Source organism: Triticum aestivum, chromosome 3D, assembly GCF_018294505.1.
Source record: "Triticum aestivum cultivar Chinese Spring chromosome 3D, IWGSC CS RefSeq v2.1, whole genome shotgun sequence".
NCBI lineage: Eukaryota > Viridiplantae > Streptophyta > Magnoliopsida > Poales > Poaceae > Triticum > Triticum aestivum.
Window position 1 is genome coordinate 216,944,585 of NC_057802.1, and position 19,550 is coordinate 216,964,134.

The window sequence follows — 19,550 nt, forward strand, 5'->3', positions numbered from 1 at the left end:
GTCGCCGCCGCCAACCCATGCCGGTCTGCCTGTTCCTCCTAGCTTAGATAATAAAGTTCAGGTTACCGAGTGATTCCCATACCGTCGCCCCACTCCCCTGTGTTTTTAGATGAGGCCTGCGGTGTCCCTCCCCGCCAGATCCACATCCCCTACTCTAGAATGTCGTAGCCTAAGCTCGACCACTTATCCCAAGGAGCCCGACGAGCGTTCGGCCAAGAAGAGGTTTATCATGGCCTCTCCGGCAGACGTTGGCAAGGTGGCCGCCGTTTGCCCCGACCTATCGTTCCCGGAGTAGCACATCGCCGCGGAAGCCGGCGAAGACGTTGACTACGTTGCCATGCCGAAGACTTCATGTCAGCGGGCTTGCGTATTACTGTATCTCTGGAAAGATGGCTACGATATCAAGCTCGTCGACAGCGACGGCTTCACACGGGCCATGTCACAGGTTACGTGGTCCATCCCCAACCCCTCTGGTTCAACCGTCGTCGATCTCTTCGACGGCCCTGCCGCTGATCTCCTCCACCAAGCGATCAAGGATTTGCGATCCTTATACTCCATCGAGCCCATTTTGTTATTTCTGAAGGACACGTTCTACGGCGGCGGCTTGGGATCCTCAATTGCCAAGTCAGATCTCATCGACCACAACCACGACCGTGAGGAGGGCACCCACAAAGGTTCTTCCAAGGTGAAACAGCCCATCTATGACATCAGAGAGCGCACCATGGGTTTGTGCTCTTCCAACTGGAAGGATCCCATCCATGAAATGTGAGGCAACATCCTATCAGCAAATCTTACCTTTTCTAGCTTGTCAACCCGTACCCTTTGTTGTAGTAGCATTTGCCGTGCGGTGCTATAATTGTGTCGTGTTTAATTATTTCAGTTATGCAAAAATGTATTGTTCAATAGGGCTATGTGATGTTTAAGTATGAATTGTCCACTTCAGTTTCACGAATGGCTATATTTGGTTGTTTATAGTGAGTAGATGCCTTGTTTATATGTGTTTGGTTGTTAGGTTGGTTGCATGAGCATTTTTCAGTTATCGAGCCGATGCCTTGTTTATATGTATTTGGTTCTTAGTTTGGTTGCAGTGAGCATTTGTCCAGTTGTCAAGCAGATGCCTTGTTTATCTGTATTTGATTGTTAGGTTGCTTTTTTTAGCATTTGTCCAGTTTTCAAGCAGATGCCTTATTTATCTGTATTTGCTTGTTAGGTTGGTTGTAGTGAGCATTTGTCCAGTTTTCAAGCATATGCCATGTTTATCTGTATTTGCTTGTTAGGTTGGTTGCATTGAGACTCTGTCCAATTTTCAATGGCTATATTTGGTTGTTATACTGATCATTTATGCCTTGTTTATTTCAGTCATTCACAATGTGTTGTTCATTATGTGCAAGTCGGAACTGTGCCGCTCGACTGCATCAGTACCATCTTGAACGGCTATATTTGGTTCTAGTTATGCCTGGTGTAGTTAACACATGCCCTTTATTTCATTTTTACACATTTATCCAGTGTGATGTTTAAGCATTACCTACGTTCTATTCATTTTCAACAATACTAGTTTGAATTGCAATATTTGATGGCTGTTAAGCCTGCTGTCGGTAACATTGCCTTCCATTTCATATATACTTTAACAGCATGCTGAAACCAACACATTCAAGCTATCATTTGGAGATGATGTTGTTTACCTTTGCTATAGTTGTTTGATGTTAAGGTTGTTGTACTTATCATGCCTTTCCACTACTTATGCAGGACAACAACGGGAGTGGCCACCATTTTCCGACGAGGTTAGCTTAATCCCTCGGCTTGTACTCCCCCCGTCGTTTCATAAATGTAGTGCATATAGATCCAGGCCTGTACACTTGTTAGCTTCTAATATTGACTTCTTGCTTGCAGGTACATATGCCCTTGGCAAGGATCCACGCATCGATCCTTTTTGCGTATGGGGCAATGAGATATTCATGAACAAGCATCAAGTGAGGAAACTGATAAGGATTATTAGCAAAAAGATACGAATGGTGGCAAGCAAATTATTTGTTTATGCTCTATCCAACACAACAGTGAGCTTTAGGATGGTAACTACAAACTTTGCAGCCTTCTTTTTTTACTGCCCATAATGAGTTGTTAGACAACAATGTCAGAATCTTTTTCGTTCGCAGTGGTTCCCGAAGCAGTTCACTCAAGATTACCTCGCAAAGTACATGATTGGTGGACACACAATGAAGGTTAAAGTATTTCATCCAGACTACAATGAGCATCAGGAAGTCGTGATGAAGACAGTGAAGGATGGACGGGCAACCATCACAAGGGGTTGGCCTAGAGTCGTGCGCGCATTACGCATGGAGGAGGGCACAATATGGGCATTCTGCTTCGCCTTCTCCAGCAACCAGAACGTCTTTCGCCTCTCTCTTTACAGTCTTTAGTACAACTGTGGTTCATCATTCTTTACTTGGTGCTTCTGTAGTTCTTCAGTATATGTACCTGTGCATCGAATTATGCATTCGTGGTTGAACCTATATTTGTAATAAACACGGTTGGATATGAAATAAGTGATTGCCTACTATCAAATTCAAAACATATGATTTTAAAATTAGGGATTGATTAGGGATTACACTGCACACGGTTGGCGAAAGCGAAACGTCTGCGATAGACGTGGAGATCAGACACGTTTTTAGGATCCCCTACATGTGCGATCAATCTCCACTGCACACGCGACCAGCCAAGAAAAAACGTGTGCGATTAACAACAACATTGCACACAGTTCTTTCTTATTAAATGTTTGTGACAGTCACCTTATCACACACGCTTCGAAATTATGGACTGTTTGTGATGTTGTGCACATCGCAAACGTTTGGTCATAGAAGAACTAAATGATAGTTGCCTTATCGTACACGATTCGCAACCATGAACTGTTTCTGATGAAGTATGCATCGTAAACGTTGCACCATAGAATAGCGTGTGCGATAGTTGTCGTGTACGACGATGTTACGACGGTTCATCGTTTCGTAATCCTATCCGACACTCGTACGACGATTAGCTAATATTCTTAATTAGTTATCGCATACGTTTTGGGACAAGAGAATGTGTGTGATTGTATGCTTATCATACATGTTCTATAATAGTGAACCGTTTGTGATGGGTCGCGCATCGTAAACGTAGCACCACAGAATACCGACTGTGATGGCAATGCGAGCACAAACGAGTAGGAGTACTGTATATGCATCTTGGCTCCCTATCCTCGACGGTTTCTGGGTCGTGTGGGAAGGACCCCCTATCGCCCACACTCACTTGGCGACGGTTCCAAATGCCGTCGCGGAAAGGGGTTAAAAACCGTTTGTATAGCACCGACGTGTCCCAGTGTCGGGTCTACTTTTATCATATATAAAAACACAAAAATGCCTTGCTGCACTTTTATTCATTTTTTTTTTGCAATTTATCTTATTATCTACCGCTACGAGATTTAATCCTTGCAACTAACCGCCGAGGGGATTGACAACCCCCTTATATGCGTTGGGTGCAAGTATTTGCTTTTGTGTGTGCAGGTGCTGCTAACGAGGTTCTGTGTGGTTTTCCTACTGGATTGATAACCTTGGTCTTAACTAAGGAAAATACTTATCTCTACTATACTGCTTCATCCTCTCCTCTTCGAGAAAATCCCAACTCAGCTCACTAGTAGCAACGCTCCATTTATCGTCGTCTCTACAACTTGTGGAGAATCGAGACCTATTTACGAAGGTGTGTACACGCATGGAAACTACATAGAAGGATACTTTTACCCGACATGGATGACAGCATGATCTTTGAATTGGTCCTCCTACGGCTACGTTATACAGTCTCCCTGTGATTACTTGTATTCTGCCTTTCTTCAAAAAAAACTTGATCTTGGTTATGGCTGTGTGTGTCTCAGTTATGCAGAGGCCGGGTGTAATGCTTAAATCTTTTAAGTAATAAGAATCCTTTATCCAAAAAAATTGTATGTAATTATCGTGTGCAATTTACAACATCAGTTGAAGCAAAAATGCTCGAGGTGATGTATAATACATTATTGGGTGATGTAGAACTACTTTTGTGTGACCAAGATCCGTCACCTGTTAGAGATGCTCTAAGAACCATTAATTTTTTTTAGGCAAACCATAAACATAACCAATGGGGATGCCATGGCGCCCCGCGTAGTCCTTCCAAAATGGGCTGGTTATGAAAATCCCGCATAGTCCTTCTGGTTATGAAAATCCAACGGTCGTGATAAATGCATGGAAGTTTACGCACGCATTATGCGCTTACAATTATTTCTCGGGTAGAGCAGTATCAATTAACCTCACCAGATCCTCAAGTCCACGAGTTTCACGCATAAAAAAAGTATTCCGGTCAACAACATTACAATCAGATTTTGAACAGGTCACCGACAAACGGCTTTTCTAATTTAAATACCTCAATTTGTACAAAATTATTTGCCCCCTGCGAATGCATTCATATGCCTCGGACAATGTCATCCATAGCCTTCTGAAGCCATCATCTTTTAATATTTTTGTAACATATGACATAGCACTTTGATTTCCTTCCGAGATAACACAAAGATTCTCAATACTGAAAGCCTCTGCAGAAATCATTTTAGATGCACCGTCCCGAATTTGCATAAGGTGACGCGGAATTGGCCGATTTGCTCGCCGGAGTTTGGCTCTGCGGCAGATCTTCTCAAGGTCGGCGAGCACGAAATAGGTGGGGATCTGGAGCGGCGATTGTGGGAATCGGACGAGGGGGTTGGGAGCAGTCGCTCGGTGGCCTCATACTGGGGAAGGGGTATCGCCTTGCGCGAATCATGGAGTTTGCTTTGATTGTGTATGCTCTGTTGTGGTTGAGAAAGAGACCGTGGCGAGGTACGAGATGACGGGCGGCTCCCACTGTCATAGGTAGAGGAGAAGTGGAGAGGCAGACATGTGGGATCGCGTGGATGACGTCAACGGTGATGCGGGCATACCGCTTCGGTGAGGTTTTTTTAGAACAACTTCGGTGAGGTGGGCTGGCCTACTGAAAACGGCACGTCGCACTGCGCTGCGCGCGCAGGCGAGAATTAGGAGTGGGCTATTTTGTTGTGGCCCAAGTGAATAGTGACGTTGGTTTATGGAATATAGCATATAATATATATATATATATAAGTACCCTATTACTTTTAAAAAATAAGTTTCTAAAAACTATATATACTAATAGAGATAATAGTGAACATTTTTCCAACTCAAAAACTTAACTAAAATACATATAATACTTTATAAACCTTATAATTCTAAAAATATTTTTAAATCCAAAAAACATATCAAAATAAATTTAAACATTTCCCAACCCCTTTAGATTGAAGGAGTCATATTACCTTCTCTCATTTATCTTTCATTTTTTAGTTGGATTTGTTTCTAATAATAAAATACAAATGAAATCCAAAATGAATAGTTTGTAAATTCCTTTTATTATCTCTCATTTCAATATTCAAAAAACTCCACAATTTTAAATCCTAGTCAAATTAACTAAGAGCAAACATCGCACACAAGTTATAAATAATCTTATTTAAATAATTAACATTCGAAAATTCAAAATTTGAGGATGTTACAAATTGGCAATTGCTCGACTTGCGAGCCGTTAGATTCATCAAAGTTCACATCTACCGTGTCTTCAACTTCTCGGGTGAAGTTGTTGTAGATACGGTATGTGTGAGAGTTTGATCCGTAACCAAGTAGAAAACTTCATGGGATTTAGGAGCATATTTTGAGGCCGATACTTATCAAGAATGTAACACTTTGAGCAAAATACTCGAAACTATCCAACAAGTGGCTTGTTACCGGTGAGTAACTCGTATGTCGTTTTACCAAGAATCTTGTGAAGATAAAGTCGAATTGTAGCATGACAAGCCGTCGCAACCGCTTCCGCTCAAAAGTGTCTTGGCATCTTGTATTCACCTACCATCGTTCTTGCCATCTCGATAAGGGTACGATTTTTCCTATCAACAACTCCATTTTGTTGAGGTGTGTACGTAGTCGAGAACTCATGTGAGATACCTTCTTCGTCAAGAAAAGTATCCACATTGGCGTTCTTGAACTCCGTCCCGTTATCGCTCCGAACCTTCTTGATATTCACCTCAAATTGATTTTGGGCCTTCCTAGTGAAGTTCTTGAAGATCTTTTGTACCTGTGATTTTTCATCGAGGAAAAACACCCACGTAAATCTGGAAAAATCATCAATTATGACCTAGCTGAAAGGGTTACCACCAAGGCTCCTGTAAGCATTGGGACCAAAGAAATCCGTATGAAGTAGCTCAAGTGGTCTCCTTGTGGTCATGATGTTCTTCACGGGATGACTTCCTGCAAGTTGTTTTCCTGCTTGGCAAGCACTACAAAGTCTATCCTTGTCAAATATAACGTATTTAACACCAAGAATATGATCTCCTTTAACAAGTTTACCAAGATTTCACATGCCAAAGTGTCCTAGCCGTATATGCCATAACCAACCTTTAGAAGATTTTTCAATAAGACATGTACGAGGTTGGGCTCTCTTAGTGAAGTCAACAATGTATAGGTCACCTTTATGAATGGCAGTAAAGACCATATTATAATTATCTTGACGAAACACTTGGCAACCTACTTCGGTAAATAGAACATTGTAACCAAAGTCAGCTAGTCTATATACCGAAAGAAGATTGTATCCAAGAGATTCAACAAGCATAACATTTTGAATGGAGCTATCATTGGATATGGCCACCTTACCAAGGCCAAGTACCTTACCCTTGGAGTTGTCTCCAAAAGTCACATACTTGCGTGGACCATCATTCTTAGCAAGCTCACAAAGCATGTCTCTATCTCCAGTCATGTGATCAGTGCATCCACTATCAAGAATCCATTGCTTTCCTCCGACCATGTAATCTCGAAGATTTGCCATGATACTAAGATTTCTCATAGTCTTCTCATATTCGATGTCAAACTCTTCATCCCCGTCATAATAGCCATGTTCAACGTTGTCATCATCAACATGTATATGATCATCACCTAGGGCAATGGATTCATTAGTTCCATGATTATGAAAATGTTCAAGATTATGAATTTTAATGGCTTCTATTATGATATCGCTAATGGTTCTAACATCACCTTTAGCACGCACGAGGTTAGACAATCATCAAATTTAGGATCACTCGGCCTCATCTTATGAAAATCAATAGTTTTATGAAGGATCTCGTCAAGGTTCTTTATTGAGTAACTGGGACAGCACATTTCCAAGTCCATCCGCAAAGTATAGGCACACACAAAGTTTTGCATACGGACAAGCACAATTTTAGGTAATCCTCGAATGATAAGATTGACGGTTCTAAGATTACGAAGCATGTCAATTTCTTCTTCATGAGTGGGGTGCAAGGGATCAATAGGAGGCACATAAGGGCTATGAATATACTTGCTCAAGTTAAATTCATCAAAGATATCAAGCATTTCATTCGTCCAAGAATTATAATACTCTCCATTAAGAATAGGCACTTTACATCTAAGACTCCCCAACGTAGACACATCCATCTTCCTCCAATGGTGATTAAACCAAGGCAATGGAGACAAAAGCTCTGATAGCAATTGTAGGATCGAGAAGATAGGTCTAGAGGGGGTGAATAGACATTTAACAAACCAAAGGTGCAGTTTTTAGTTTTCTTGAAGTTTAGGGAGATTTTGACGGTAGTTAAGATACAACCAACACTTTCTACACATGCATATCTAGAGATAGAGCAGCGGAAATAATGCAACATGCAAATGTGCGGAAATTAAAGGGGTAGAGATGGGAAGATCAAAGCAATGAAGACACATTGATTTTTGGCATTGTTCCGATAGGTGGTGCTATCGTACGTCCATGTTGATGGAGACTTCAACCCATGGAAGGTAATGGCTGCGCGAGTCCGCAAAGGGCTCCACCCATGAAGGGTCCACGAAGAAGCAATCTTGTCTATTCCATCATGGCTTACGTCCATGAAGGACTAGTCTCACTCAGGGTAGATCTTCACGAAGTAGGCGGTCTGCTTCCCTTTACAAACTCCTTGGTTCAACTCAACATGATCTTGGAGGCTCCTAAGTGACACCTAACCAATCTAGGAGACACCACACTTCAAAAGGTAATAGAGGGTGTTGTTGATGATGAACTCATTGCTATTGTGCTTCAAATGATAGTCTCCTCAACACTCAATCACTCTCTCAAAGATTTGGCTTGGGTAGGAGAAGGGTTAGAATGGAAAGCAACTCTGGGGAGGCTAGAAATCAAGGTTCAAATGGTTGGATTCAATGCCTTGATCTTAACACATGAGTAGGTGGTTTTCTCTCAGAAAATGAATGGTGGAAGTGTAGTTTCATTCTGATGGCTCTCTCTTCGAGTGAGTGGGGTGGAGGGGTATAAATAGCCTTCACCAAGAGTCCAACCGTTACAACCTTTTGACTCAACTCGATGACACTGAAACAAAAAATTCGATGAGACCGACCTGTGTAAAAGATTCGAACATTGGGTGTCTCGATGAGACCAAATGGAACAACTCGATGAAACCGATGTGTGATGACCTAAGCGAGACCTCATTTCGGTAGTTCCGACCAAACCAACTCGGTAATTCCGAAAAGGTGTGAAAGGGTTACAGAAACTTGGTCACCTCATTTCGATGGGACCGAACGTCATTTTGGTAGGACCATTTTGTTAGGGTTTGGCTGTGGCTCTGTCTAGGATCAACTCGGTGGGTCCGAGTGTATAGGATTCGATGGGACCGAGTTGGACTTTTAGGGTTTGGACAAATAGGATTTGGAGAAAATGGTTGAGGGTTTTGGAGCAATATCTTCAAGCACTTGAGCAACTAAGTCATGATCAAAACCTCATCTCCTTTTAATAGTATTGGCTTTCCTATGAACTCAATGTGATCTTGGATCACTTAACGAAAAATGTAGAGGATTGAAGCTTTTGCCAATCCATGTCCTTAGCATTTTGAAGGGGGTCCACAATCACCTATCCTTGTCATGCCAATGTTTAACTTTTCTGAAATACACTAGATGAAAATGTTAGTCCAATAATATGTATGTTGACATGAATTACCAAAACCATCAAGGAAGCAACCGTGGAGTATCGAGACCTGTTTACGAAGGTGTGTACATGCTTGGAGGCTATAATGAAGGATATTTTTACCCAACATGAATTGGCCTTCCTACGGCTACGTTATACAATCTCCACATGATACTTGTATTCTGCCTTTTTCAATTTGTTTGGAACTTGATATTGGTTATGGTTGTGTGCATCTCAATTATACAGAGGCCAGGTGTAATGCTTAAACCTTTTAAGTAATAAAACATCCTTTATTAAAAAATGTATGCAATGATCGTGTGCAATTTACATCATCGGTTGAAGCAAAAATGCTCGAGGTGATGTATAATACACTATTGGGTGATGTAAAACTACTTTTGTGTGACAAAGATACGTCACCTATTGAAGATGCTCTAAGAACTATAAAGTTTTTTTTAGGCAAACCATAAAGATAACCAATGGGGATGCCATGGAGCCCCGCGTAGTCCTTCCAAAATGGGCTGGTTATGTCAGACTGCTCACAGTGGGGAGTAACATACAGTAGTAACTTGCCTCATGAAAGAGTTCATTTATTAGATTAGACTCATTATGTCTTGAAATGTGTAATGTTACAGTAACTAGCTAAGTTACCACAAACCCCTCTCTCCTTATTAATTAGCTGCCACATAAGCAATCTTATATTAAAATGTGTGATGTTACTAGTCAAGTTACTCCCACTGTGACTAGTCTAAGACTACCCACAGTGGGAGTAACATAGGTGGTAACATCACATTTATCTAGGAAAAATAGATAATGTGGCATGTAATTAATGAAGAAAGAGAGGCATGTGGTAACATAGCTAGTTACTATAACATCACACATATCAAGAAAAGATGAGTCTACAACGTAATAAATGAAGTGATGCATGACACAACACATATGTTACTACCCACTATGGAGGTAGTAACATAGACTAGTAACATGCATGTTACTAGTCTAAGTTACTACCCATTGTGACTAGTCTAAGTCCCCGCATAGTCCTGGTTATGAAAATCCAACAGTCATGATAAATGCATGGAAGTGCGCGCATTATGCGCTTACAATTATCTCTCGGGTAGAGCAGTATCAATTAACCTCACCAGATCCTCAGGTCCACGAATTACACGCATAAAAAAAGTAATGCGATCAACAACATTACAATAAGATTTCAAACAGGTCACCGACAAACAGCCTTTCTGATTCAAATACCTCACTTTGTACAAAATTCTTTGCCCCCTGCGAATGCATTCATACGCCTCGGACAATGTCATCCATAGCCTTCTGAAGCCATCGTCTTTTAATATTTTTGTAACATCTGACATAGCACTCCGATTTCCTTCCGAGATAACACAAAGATTCTCAATACTGAAAGCCTCTGCAGAAATCATTTTAGATGCAACTTCCCGAATTTGCATAAGGTTATACACATAATGGTGAGTGGCTTCTGGTGAATTGACTTTAGCATCCTCGGGCTTTTGGACATGGTAAAGCTCAATTACATTGGCCAAAACAAACCGTGTGATAAAAATGAAGAAATCATAGAAGTTCATGCCTGAAAAAAGAAAAACAACAGCATGTTAGCAGAGAAGGTAAACACGCCATTTGATTGTTCAGGTGATTAATCCACACATTAGAATCTTACCTGTATTTGCTGCCAAGTTGCGTTGACAAAGCGCCTCAAAATTATCACATATATCGCGGATGTCTTCAATATACTCTTTTGCAACTTTGTGGTCTTCATGAAGCAAGTTCCACTGTGAATTTGTACTCTTTAGCAAGAATTATGTTAAGTCTGTGAAATTAACTTGACATATACACGTCTACTCACCACCCAATGAAGGTTGTAGGCATTGAACCAATTATGGTTGATAGATATAGTATCCTCCTGCAGCAAATGGGGGAGGAGCAAAAGAAATAAGCAGCTTGCAGTTCACAAATGTTGATTAGAAAGCAATAGAATGTAAAACAGAGGAGGTGTAAGAATAATACGAGTCACTGCATTGATATATTAAAGGTCACCCAGAGCAAGCTACACCAATGTTACTGATACGTGCTCCTAACATGATGTCAATAAATTAGTTAATAAGAGCATATGGTCGTTCATGATGTCAACAGTCACTCGTTTCATGATTTTTAATGTCACATGGGACAGATTCATATGATTGAAGCTCTTTTGGTACAAGTTAAGAATATCAAAAGTTATAACAAGGAATAACTGCACCAGTTCCAGCTATGCAGGGCGTATCTGGTAGAAACCACGTCTAAAATAGCAGAATCAGAAATTCCCAAGTGGATCAAAATGTGATGATATTTTTTTTCGACAAAGGGTGGATTTTATTTGCTCAAAATGGAGCATCAAAAGGATACAGAACATATTGAGCACACACCCGGCCTCTGTATAGGTAGGATGCAAGCTATGCATGGCTAGGAAAAAAGAAAACCTAAAGCAATCCGATCCACGATCGGCAAACTACAGAAATTGCCATATCTGCACCAACCATCTCATGACACCACATGGACGACGAGATTCTTCAATGGTAACGCCTTCAAGAAGGGAGCGACGCTGAAGCGCCGTCGTCACCGGATCCAACCATCAAAGGTCAGATCTAGGTTTTCACCCTGAAGAACCCATCCGAGCTTATCTGAGCAATGCCTTCAACAAGGTAACGACATAAAACATCGTCATTGCCAGGTATATCCATCACAGAGACCTAGGCGTTCGCCCCGGAACTCGATGCCGGGTGCTTGCGTAGCACCTCCATTGACGTCACTTATGTGTTGTCGCCACCACTTTTCCGCGGTCCCAGCGGCTGCGCCACTGCCACACAACCATCCCTCTGCGTCAAGTCGTCATCTATAGTTTGCATCTCCTTACTGAGGTCAGCCACCGGGTTTGGAGAGATGAACCCTCATGAATACCTTTCAATGGGCATCACAATCCGCAACGAGTCCGCCGCCGCAGGTCATAGTAGTCGCCAAGGACCAACTCTAACAGCGGAAGACACCATCGCTGACTACCACCTCACCGGAGAGAGCCATACCCAGGCCCGTCGGTCCAGAGGCCGATGTGGTCGAAGCCGGAGCACGAATGGCAGATTAACATTGTCCACGCAAAGCGCAGCTGCCGCTAGCCGCAAGATCGACACCACGGACCTCCATCGCCGCAGCCTAGCCGCCTTTGGGCCAGCAGTCTCGGGAGCATCAGATCTCGGCGGAGGATGTTAGACAAAATTGCTCCCTAGCCATGTTGCCTCGCGCTGCGTCGCCCGAGAACACTGCCGCTTCAGATCAGTCGCTGCCTCGTGCACGCCAGCCACCAGCCATCCACCATGAATTAAGGCCACCCCACCGCCGCCGACCCATGCCAGCCGCCCGCCGAAGCACGCCTTGCACCAGCTCCACAGTCTCCCATAGAATGCAGCCAAGGAACCCAGCCGCCATGGCCGTACAGGCCCCATGCCGGGAGAAAGAAGGCAAGCCAGGAGAACGCCCCGCCACCGCCGTCCTCGGACCCGCCCGGCTTTGCCGGCAGGGCCTCAAGCGGCAGCGAGGCAGGAGGGGCGCCGGGAGGACGGCTGTGGCAACGTGATGGATGGCCTCCCGTGTAGCCAGGAGACGACGCGGGGGCAATCCACTATTCTCGGACAAATGTGATGACATATACCATAATACCAAGACAGATTGCTTACACTGGATGACTGAAAGGAGTGAGAGTAAATGTAGAATTAAGCATAACTACCCAATAACCCAAGGATGTGTCAACTGCTTTTAGTGTCCAAATCTTAGCAACCCGGATCTGATCCAATGATCAGGATTTCTACTTCTCGCACTCATATGCTTAAGGTTGTTCTCATTTGCCATACAGATGTAATCCAATAAGGATATATATCAGCTTGCATAACATAGCAAGTTAGCAAGTTAGTAACATTGAACCTTACATATTAAATAACAAATGCATAAACACTCGGTGAAGATGGAAACATTTACCAGATTATAGACTTGGTGGTACCACCCACTGGGCACAAAAATGATTTCATTCTGCTCTTGAATACACTCTATCCATTCAGCCTACAAAAGAAGCTTAATAACATGAGTACACGCCGTGGTTACTACCAAGACGCACAGGGGGTCGGAGGGGGTACCTTATTGAATTCAGGAAACTGCTTTTCAGAAACATCTTCATTTATGTCATAAACCGATGATCGTAGGTTCCTACAAATTACTGATTGAGTAACAATGCAAAGTATTACGACTAGAACAAATAGACAGCCCAGAGTTGACAAAATGTCATCAAATGCCAAGGTAACCTCAATTGGCATACAGAAATCAATTACCAAGAAACTGTACTGAAAAATTACGCCAACACAAATACCCAAAATCAATTCATTCTTAAAACAAGTTAGACAACAGATGCCATGAAATCCTTGAAACAGAAATAAGGTCATACGCTTTAGAACTTAACATCCATCTGGAATGACCCAGCTGAGGCTGTTAAACTCCGACCGGAAGTTGTGACTATTAATTGAATGTACAAGGTCGTTATTTGCAAAATAAATTACCCTTGTTTTAATTTAAGTTTCTTTTGGTGAAAAACAAATATATGATAAACCATAAGAGTAGGCATAAGTTGCATGAAAAACAAACAAGCATATAATACACCATTACCTTTGTATAGAGGGCCAACAAATTCGTAATTCATAATATTGCTGATCAGAGACAACTCAACCAAGTAAAGAGTGAGTTGCCATCATTGCACTATGTAGCATCACAGAACACAGAAGAAAAAAATTGGAGTCACTAGTATTTCTAACTTCTGAGTTAATCAGCTAATGAGGAACAGGGTCCAGGAGTATGCAGTGAATTAGTTTTCCTCTTATTGGCAGCTCGAAATCTCATGGAGGTTATGTGTTCTGTTCATGTCTGATGCTAATTCCATGTCGGAATAGCCCCATAGAATATAATGCATAAGGAGTGCCCAGGTTAAAATTACCTATCAAATATAAGATGACTCTGCGATGGTGCCAGAAAGAGCCATAGTTTTCTCCCACACACATTTGCTGACCAGCTGTATGACCTAAAAACATCAGCATGAAGAGGGGTCCAAGTTCCTAAACATCAAATCACAGTTATAATTATGAGTGATGATACATTCACCTGTAACATAGGATAGCTTACAGAAGCACAGAATCCCAATTTCGTAAAGCATGGAATAGAACAGGATTTAAAAAAATAGAAGTTACCTTTTGCTCCAATGTAAACAAATCGATAGTCATCACAGTTTACTTCATTTTTGTAGTTGGCAATGTCAGAATCTCTATGCATGGGATGACTGTCAAGATACATGTTGAGCCAATCATCGACGAAGAACGGTGGTGTGGTGTATGCGACATAATCAGGGTACTCCTGGAAGATCAAGACAAGATGCAATATAACCACATAGAGCAGAAGATGAAATGTCAGCTTCAAGAAAGAAAAGGGTAGGATGAATTCAAATGTTTGAGATAGCAGAGAGCTGGATCTCAATCTTATGAGCAGACATATGCACATACCATCCAAAAAAAGGCATTCAATGATGCAATCTAATCTAAACAACTACCAAATCAGTAGACAATTGGTATTGAAAACAGTGTTGCAGTTCAGCACACAAAATGTGGCAGCAAAAGGGCGATTTTAAATCCGAACAAGTGTTAATGAGTTATGCTGGAGATGACTGCTAATCACTGGCAACTCAAACAAATAGCAACACAAATTCTAGTTTGTCACACCGCTAATATTTTTGCACAGCTATTGCAGCATCAACCCCACCATGGCTTTGATGTTATTGATTTTGGGTAGTCATAGCAACAATACACTATTATCATAAGATGTTTGAACAAGAAGTGAAGAAATTCATATAATAACTTAACGTTACAGACTTTCTAGGTATCAGTCATTAACGAGGGTACCATAAATTCAATAGCAAATAAGCATAGAGAGCAGAGTATACTCTGGAATCAGGACATACTTTAACAAAATGCCAATCCTTCAGGTAAAGCGAGGAAGCTTCACCATGACCGCTGCTTGAAACAGTATTCGAATTCCTAACCCAATGGTCCACGAATTCCTGCATGGACATCTCTAGCCGCTTGTGGTCCGTGTACTCCCTGGCGGAACAGTCGGCAACCTGCGAAATCAACAACGATGATAAATCTAAAATGATTCATCTGGCTAGTGAAACGAGGACTCGCACAAGAGGGGAAGGTCAGCTGGTGGGTGCCTGAACGCGAGGAGAGGAGAAGTTTTGCGCGAAAAAGGGGAGGTTGGGGCGGCGGCGGTCGTCGGGGCCGGCGAACGTCCAGTCCTCGCAGGATGGCCAGGAGGAGGTGAGGCCCGTCAGGACGACGGGGAGGTTCGGCTTCATGAAGCGGTCGACGAACTCGGAGTAGGTCAGCGACTGCCCGTCGAGCCTCTCTACCTTCCCCACCACCTTCACCCGCCTGCCGGCGCCACCGCCGTCCATCTGGTCCATCGAGGAAGCACGGACCTCACAATGTGAGTTCGGTCTCTGGTTATGGTACGACGTGCTTCGCCTGCCACCGCCCGGCCACTTTAAGGACACTACCCCGTTTTGCCTGATCTGACCGTGGACTGCCACGAGCGCATAAAGCCGCCATGATGTAAGACGGAGTAAACAGTATAAAACTACTAGTTTACAGGCTAGGGTTTCAAAAAACTACCACTTTTTAATTTTTCTTAGAAAGCTACCAGTCGCGCGGGGTGCTGTTTCAAAAAATCCAAACCCGCGGTGACTAGCGATTTAACCGTTTTCCTGACCGCCTGGACCCACCTGTCAGCCCACGTGGCCACGCGCGCTCACGACGCGGCCGTTGACGGCCGTTAGGCAGGCCGGTTCGGTCGGAACTGGGTAAATACCCCCTCGGTCGGTCGGGCGCACCCTGCTCGCTCACTCTCTCCTGCTCGCTCTCACTCCCCTACTCCCACTCCCCTGCTCCAGTACGAGCTCGCCGCCGGTCGCCGTCGACCTCCTTGCCGCAATGCCTTCCTGGAACGACGAGGAAACGAGCTCCGAGGAGGAGTGCGAGGTCGTCAGCATGGACATGGGACTTATGGTAAGTTTTTCTTTGCCACCTAGGGTTAGGGTTAGGGTTAGGTGCTAGTAGAGCAGCCATGGATGTTGCTGAGTGTAGTGTTGTTGTCTCTGTGATATTGATCTTGCTGAGGGTGGGGTTTGATTGTAGGATTGAGGTAACACCTAGGGTTCATCTCTGTACAGTGTTAGGGTTCATGCTAATTTGGGGATTTTACAGTGTTCAGGGTTAATGAACAGTGCAAGTTGATTGTGGTATTGAGTGCAGTTTTCTGTTGGTCATTTTGGTTGCAGGAGGAACCAAACACCATTGTGGAGCCCCTTTTCTGTGGCCAACTTGAGCGTGCTCAACCCAAGTGCATTCTGCACCAAATGAGGCCTATTAAGCGTGTTGTTTTTGAAGGCATTGTGACAGGAAGGCGTTTCTATGGTTACCCAGTCCAGGTTAGATGCCAATTAAGTTTTCTGCTATGGATGTTCACTGATGTTTGATATGATGCAGCAGTTTGTTACTTTGGAAACTCAATCATGGCATTGTAATAACTTATCATATCTCATTTATTTTATTCATTGTTAGAAATTTCAAGTTTATCAAGTTAATCATGGAATTGAAATAAGCTACTAGTCCACTTCTAATAACTTATCACAATTACAAATGCAGGAAAATGGTGTGAATTGTGGTGTTGTAGAGTGGGTTGATGGGCCTTGGCCTCCTGTTCTTCAGAGATGTCTTTCCAAGCTATGGGAAATGTTCCATGAGCAGAACTGTGGAAGGGTACTTGACAAGGAGAAGTTTGAGAAGGAGTTGGCCAAGCTTAAGTGTGAACATGAAAGGGAGTTGGTCAAGCTTAAGATGGAAAATGACAAGCTTTGCATTGAGTACACCAAGCTTGTTGATAATGTATCCAAGATGTTTGATTGGAAGGATGGTAGGGTGGACAAGAAGGTGTACCAGAAACAAGTGGAGGAGGAAGAACTTGAGAAGAAGAAGATGGAGCTAGAGGAGAAAGCTATGTTGGAGGTGTAGATGGAAAAGCTCAAACTTGCAAAAGAGCAGAGGTGCATTTTGCAGAGCCAAGCTGATATCATCAAGAACACCAGGAAGGCTGTGAAGGATGTTGAAGTTGACAGAGATGTTCTTAAGAAGGAGAAGGAAAAGCTTGAGCTTGTTGTTGCTGAGCTGCTGAAAGATGGGTATGGCAGCAAGGAGAAGTTAGAGCAAATCAAGGCCATCCTTGAGTCTTGAAGTTGCTGTGATATGTTGGTGAAGTAAGTACATCCAAGGCCTTTATATAAGGATGTGGCCTAACAGTCTGAAGTGGGGTGTACATTTTGGGGGAACGTGAAGTTTAACCTAGTGTTTGGTCATGCATTTGAACTTTAGTTTCTTATGTAAGAACCTTATTTCCTATGTTGTTAAGTAAGTTGTAATGGATCACCTATGTTGTTAAGTAAGTTGTAATGGATCTCCTATGCTATTAAGTAGTGGAAATGGATCTCTTATGCTACTAAGTAGTGGAAATGGATCTTGTATGCTATTAAGTGTTCAAATTTATCTTCTATCTTTTATATGTTATTTGTTAGCCTACATATATTATTTCTATGGGTAATTGGGCTTAGTGGCCCACTAGTCTCTGACCAAATGCAACACTAGGCCTACTAAACCCAACCCCATCCATCTGTCAATATAAACCCCTCCCCACCCCCACCCTTTCCCAGTGACTCCACCAGCCGCCACCCAAAAGAAAACCTACAGATGGATCCTGACGTGGGAGATGTCACAGAGGAGGAGGGGGAGGCTGTGGAGGTTAGGGCAGCAGCGGCGCAGGCAGAGGGCACTGGAGGCGGCCCAGAATGAACAGCAACAGGAGTTCAACCGCCGACTCTCCGACAAGGTACTGGAGAAGTGTAATGATGAAGAATTGGAGCTGGTTTTCACTGGTGGCAGGGGAAGGACATTCATGGAGATCATTAGCTGGGCAGGGGAAGGTTTGTGTATGACATAATTGTCTCAACACCAGGTCTAGGGTTTGATCTAATGGTATCCTCACAAACCTTGGCAACCCAATTAACTGTAACCTTGGTGCTCTCTTCACTTGCTCCACAAGTGTGATCCAAATTCATCTTCTTGATGCTGAAAGTTGACTCATTAGCTATTCTAGAGGCCACTATGTAAAACTGACAACCTTGCTTTCTATCAGAGCACCAAGCAATAACCCTAGTTGGTTCATTTTTGTGATACTCAGAATTCCTAAGTGTCCTGACATGGAAATTTCTTAGAGCTTCTCTGAACTCCACAACATTTAGGAAGCACAAATGCAATGCAAACTGCTCATGTGCATCAGGGACTGATGGATCATACCACCTCATCTCCTTCCTCTTCTTCAACCTTCTCTTCCTACCAGAAGGCAACCTTGGAACTTCTTCTTCATCACTAAGGCCAAAATCACCTGGAAAGCAGTATTCATCAGGTTCAGGCACAAAATCTTCAAACTTGATGTGTTCAAGCTCACTGTGTGACTTACTAGTTGGGCCTGGTTTCCTGACAGGATTAAGCTTCTTTGCTCCTTTCTCTGGTACAACTGAGGGTTCTTCATGTTCAGAAAGGATTTGGTCTTCCTCCCAAAACTCAGATGGTTCTGAGTTTGCTCCACAATAGTGCTCTGCAGGTTCTTCCTGTCCCTAGGCTTATGGCTTGTCCCTGTGGCAGCCTCATCTTCACCCCTACACCAAGCCTTGTATGATATTTTCTGCCCTTTGTAATTACCCCTAAAAAACTCAAAATCTGAAGAGGATCTGTCCATCTCATCTTCATCTTCATCTTCCTCATCTTCTACTTCTACATCTTCTTCTTCTTCCACAACATTTTTCCCCTTGTTCAAATTACAACTATGTTGTGTGTTAAGATAGGGTTCCTCAGGGATTGCTGGTGCCAAAGTTGCATCATGGAGTGGATACAGGACACCTTGTTGGGAAACACTATAAACAATAGGTTCACCAACATGATCAATGGGGATCTGTTCCTCAAGCATGATGTGATCCATGTTAACATCTATTGGGCTTGGATCAGTAGGCTTTCTGACAGTGATGTTCAGGATCTTCTTATCAACAAACAAGTCAAGCATTTCCTCTAATGCCTCCTCACTATCCAGGACCTCCACCCCCTCCAAGCCCTTTCCTCTTCCTTTACATAAGTCAGACAAGCCTTCATTCCATAACCCTCCAACTCAGCCAATGCTAATATGGTCAGATAACTAATATCTGAAGAAACTGAATACTTTCTCTCCATGTTATCTGTTCCTTGAAAATGTAGCCTCATGTCCCAAATGTCATCATCTAAGCTGTAGGATTAAATTGACAAACAATTAATTTTTAAGTCACTCAA

The 19,550-nt window shown here is 42.9% G+C and overlaps 1 protein-coding gene across 1 annotated transcript; it reads right to left on the reverse strand.

Annotated features, from left to right (window-relative positions):
- Window positions 1-10,080: 10,080 nt before the first annotated feature.
- On the reverse strand, window positions 10,081-15,664 carry LOC123078274 (2-oxoglutarate and iron-dependent oxygenase JMJD4). Its single transcript, XM_044500720.1, has 9 exons — window positions 15,335-15,664; window positions 15,083-15,241; window positions 14,319-14,481; window positions 14,069-14,186; window positions 13,221-13,290; window positions 13,066-13,146; window positions 10,907-10,963; window positions 10,721-10,832; window positions 10,081-10,630 (listed from the first exon to the last, which is right to left on the reverse strand). Exons 1-9 carry the CDS (start codon window positions 15,584-15,586, stop codon window positions 10,143-10,145), a joined length of 1,500 nt encoding a protein of 499 aa, XP_044356655.1. The 5' UTR covers window positions 15,587-15,664; the 3' UTR covers window positions 10,081-10,142.
- Window positions 15,665-19,550: the final 3,886 nt, after the last annotated feature.